The sequence below is a fragment of the Aspergillus bombycis genome, assembly GCF_001792695.1.
Source record: "Aspergillus bombycis strain NRRL26010 chromosome Unknown contig00286, whole genome shotgun sequence".
Taxonomy (NCBI): domain Eukaryota; kingdom Fungi; phylum Ascomycota; class Eurotiomycetes; order Eurotiales; family Aspergillaceae; genus Aspergillus; species Aspergillus bombycis.
The window spans coordinates 1-4,038 of NW_019170288.1; the positions used below are offsets into that span (position 1 = coordinate 1).

The following is a 4,038-nucleotide window of genomic DNA, read 5'->3' on the forward strand; positions in this document are numbered from 1 at the left end:
CCCCCCCAGGTAGCTGCCCAAACACAATAGACAATTAAAAGCAATCAGCCAGGCATTATATGATGGTCTAGCAATTATACGGCATGGAGTGTCTGCCAAACAAATTGCTTATACGCATCGGAGAGTAGAGCCGGGAGTTCAGGCACTGGGGGACACTGTGTGCCCTGACTTTATGCTCTCGGAGGTTCTGTGCGGTCTTCCAACCCTTACTTCATTTCTATATTGACATTTCCCCCGGCCTGTTCTCTATAGGTCATATATGTCTTTGGTTTTACAGCTCTGGCATGGCCCAAAGCTCGCCAGACAAATGCGTCACTTAAATGTTTCTTGGGCATTATGTGAGCTGCAGGATAGGGACTGTGAATCTGGCACTTCAAACTGTAAACATGATAGTCACTTTGGCGGGCAGGGTGAAGCTGTCATATTCATTGAAAATGCCCTGGATGATATTTTCAGGCCAGAGAAGAGACATCTGAAGCTAGAATGGAGGAACCATCTTCATATGCTATGCCAGGAGGCTTGACTGAGTCTACTACTCGTCCGCTTGATCCATCTAGAAGAGCTTCAGTTTCATCATGAATACTCCTGTTTGATGTCGGATATTCTGTGGAGAGCAGCGTAATGACAGCAGCCGTTCCACCAGACACTTCCATTTCCGTACCTATGAGAAGTCATGGCGAACTGCGATTGGGGTGGTTCATGTATCAACTCGGACCCTTTCACACCCTTTTTCGATTTCCGCGCCGTTCACAAAATCGATGGGCACTCACTATGCCCCACAGGTGACAGAGAAAACCCCCTTACCACTCGTCATTCTTCGCGCCCGGTCCGGGCAGTTACAGTTTCTGAAGTTTATAGGTGTTGCGGTATGCTCCACTGGCTTGCGGCGTGTACGGCCCTTGAACACGTTTCGTTTGAAATTGTGGTGCACCGTGACGACTTTGGTCTGAGTTTCCCAAATGTTGATAGATTCAGTGCCCCAAAATTCCGACAGGCCCTTCTTCCTTTCAGTGGAACGCTCAAGACCCTTCGCGTGGCGGCTGATGAGAGTTTTTATATTGACCTGGAGTGGCAATACGAGGACATAGAAGAGGAGCCGTTTGGGTCATTCAAGGAATTTGTTGTCCTCCAGGATTTCGTGGTGCGACATTCCCACCTAATAAGACTATTCCCTTCTCGCTCGAGTGGTGAGGATAGAAAGCCATTTGTTGACATTCTTCCGCCCTCCCTCAAGAGCCTAAGTGTGAAAGATATTGTGGATGAAGGCTATCCTGATCTCTTGTTTGGAGCTTTCAATGTTGTTGCGACACAAGCATTCCTTTCTTCGACGTGAGCAAATTCAGCTCTGTGTGATGAAGGGGGTCAACATAGATGAGGACTTACTACATCCATTGCGAATTGAATGCGAGGCTGCTAGTCTCTCCTTCAAGATTGAGGTGCAAACATACTGACACGAAGGAGAGGAGTATCTGCACCTCAAGCCGACGGTGCGACGCGTGGTACCCCCACGTTGTATCAAGGTATCGTCTCTTGCCCACTGCTACCAAGAGCAAGCCAATGGCGGACCCCACGCAACGTGGAGATTCCTTCTCCGCAATTGTACCCCAGAGGATTGGCAAGAATTCTGCGGGGTAGAACTAGCTAGGGCTTCGTGGCCGATGACCCCACGGAGGTGATCTCTTCTCTCTCCTTGGTCATACCGGGTATGGTAGTGATCAGGCCGTCTTCTTGGAGCTCGCCAGAATGCGTCGTGATCTAGTCATCCAAGGAGGGGGGAGGGTCCAATTCTATATAAGACCGCATGAACCCTCTGTGAGTAACCACCCATCGACACGTTCTGTTTCCCCAAACCCCCAGGCTGTATCCCACAATGTTTGGCAAAGAGAAGAAAGATGTGTGCGAGGTGGAGTATATGAACGAGAAGGCCACCCCTCATGATGATGCCATGCACCAACCCCGAATGCCAGCCGCACTGTCAGCCCTGTCGGAGTCAGAATATGCTACGCTCGGCCGGAAGGCCATCATCAAATTGGATGCTCGCGTGATGCCCTGCATGGTGATCATGTACATCCTGAACTATCTGGACCGGCAGAACATCGCGTCGGCGAAGCTGGCAGGGATCGATGAAGATCTGAGCATGAATGACGTGCAATATCAGACATCCATCAGCATTCTGTTCATCGGCTACAGTATGTGACCCTGTCTTTCTTCCCTATCCGCCTCCATCGGCTGGGCCGCTTTCCTTGATCTTGGTCGCTAAATGGGGTCGTGGTGGCAGTCTTGATGCAAGTCCCTTCGAATATCATCGTTGGGAAGATTGAGCGTCCGGGGACATACATCTGCATCTCGATGGCGCTATGGGGTGTTATTTCTGGATGCATGGCTTCGGTCAAAAACTACTCAGGAATCTTGGTTTGCCGGTTCTTCCTTGGGTTTGTCGAAGCCATCTTCTTCCCGGGGGCACTGTTCTACCTCTCGCTTTTCTATAACAGAAAGCAGTACGCCCTCCGAACCGCAATCTTGTACTCGGGATCCCAGTTGGGGAACGCTTTTGGGGGTCTTTTTGCAATCGCGATCCTGAAGTTGGATGGCGTGCGTGGGTTGGCAGGATGGCGATGGGTAAGTCCTAGTTGGGATGCCGTTTCCTAATGTTTTCTTGGATTGACCAAGCTTATATTCCCTCTAGCTCTTTCTTGTCGAAGGAGTTGCTACGGTCGGCTTAGCTTTCATCCTTGCTTTTATTCTTCCCAATTCGCTGAAGTCGCTGCTAGGCTTCAGCGATGTAGAGAAGGAGTACCTGCAGTGGAACTTCGAATCGGACCAAGGACAGCAAGACAATGCGGATGAGGTCGGAGCGTGGAAGGGGACTATGATGGCCCTGACGGACCCCAAGACCTGGTTCATGATGGGGACCCTGTATAGTGTAAGTCAAGAGAGGCGAACACCATCCGAATTCCATTCTGATATCTTAAAGATATACATTTGTGCTGCCGTCACCAACTTCTTCCCGTCAGTTGTCGCCACGCTGGGCTACTCTCGGAATACAACCTACGCACTCACAGCAGTAAGCTTCTCGTCAAAGAGAGGGTAGGGTGGTTTCCGCTGGCTAATCGCTGGTCATGCTTTAGCCGCCGTATATTCTGTCCGTAGTCGCGATGATCATCAATGGGTTCCATTCGGACAAGGTATGTAGAACCCAAGCAGCCCTTTCTATGCCACTCCTAACCCACTGAAATAGAAGCAAGAGCGGTATCTGCATATCATATGTCCAATGGTCGTCTGTCTGGTCGCCAATATCATCGCCGTATGCACCCTCAACACCGCAGCGCGATGTAAGTTGTACCTGGTCCCCTAGATTCCATGTGGCAACAACGGAGCTAAGCCGGTGATACCATAGATGTTGCGATGATGCTGATGCCTGGGTCATTCTATTCGGCCTCAACCATTCTCTTGTCATGGGTTGCCGGCTCCATCTCGCAGCCCTCCATCAAGCGGGCATCTGCCATTGCCTTGATCAATGCGATCTGCAATACTCCCAATGGTAAGACCCTCCAGCACTCGGTGGAGTACTCTGGCTGACGGTGGATGGTTTTCAAGTTTGGGCTTCTTATTTATATTTCTCCGAACCACGGTATCTCGTTGCATTTTTGGTCAACCTTGCCGCAGCCGCTTTGACCATTGCACTGGCGACGGTAACGAGGATGTATCTGCGACGACAGAACCAGAGGCTGGATAGTGGCATGGATACCGGTCGGAGTGGACCGACAGAGGCTCAAAAGGCTGCTGGGTTTAGATATACATTGTGAGAAGCTAGTGTTGTGGACTTTCTTGCCTCGGAATGCGAATTGGACCGTGTACCGACAGATGCGTACAAGTTCGCACGGAGAATGTGGCATTGCCTCGGAGACCTTAGATTCAGTACCATAGCATATAAACCCCTCGATGACCTCGTCCACCACCGATGGCGCTGTTGATAAGTAGCTGAACGCTGACCCTGTTCCCAAGAGTCTTTTTCAAGCGACTTTGTGAAAAAAAAAA

The 4,038-nt window shown here is 50.4% G+C and overlaps 2 protein-coding genes across 2 annotated transcripts; both read left to right on the plus strand.

Moving 5' to 3' along the window:
* Window positions 1-673: 673 nt before the first annotated feature.
* Window positions 674-1,333, plus strand: ABOM_012211 (uncharacterized protein; the record flags this gene model as incomplete). Its single annotated transcript, XM_022539339.1, has 1 exon — window positions 674-1,333. One exon carries the CDS (start codon window positions 674-676, stop codon window positions 1,331-1,333), a length of 660 nt encoding a protein of 219 aa, XP_022382861.1.
* Window positions 1,334-1,870: 537 nt separating this feature from the next.
* ABOM_012212 (putative pantothenate transporter) lies at window positions 1,871-3,806 on the plus strand (the record flags this gene model as incomplete). The annotated part of the gene is made up of 8 exons (XM_022539340.1): window positions 1,871-2,189; window positions 2,279-2,619; window positions 2,687-2,923; window positions 2,975-3,064; window positions 3,129-3,185; window positions 3,239-3,332; window positions 3,398-3,541; window positions 3,598-3,806. The coding sequence occupies 8 exons, from the start codon at window positions 1,871-1,873 to the stop codon at window positions 3,804-3,806; spliced, it is 1,491 nt and encodes a 496-aa protein (XP_022382860.1).
* Between the last annotated feature and the right edge of the window lie 232 nt (window positions 3,807-4,038).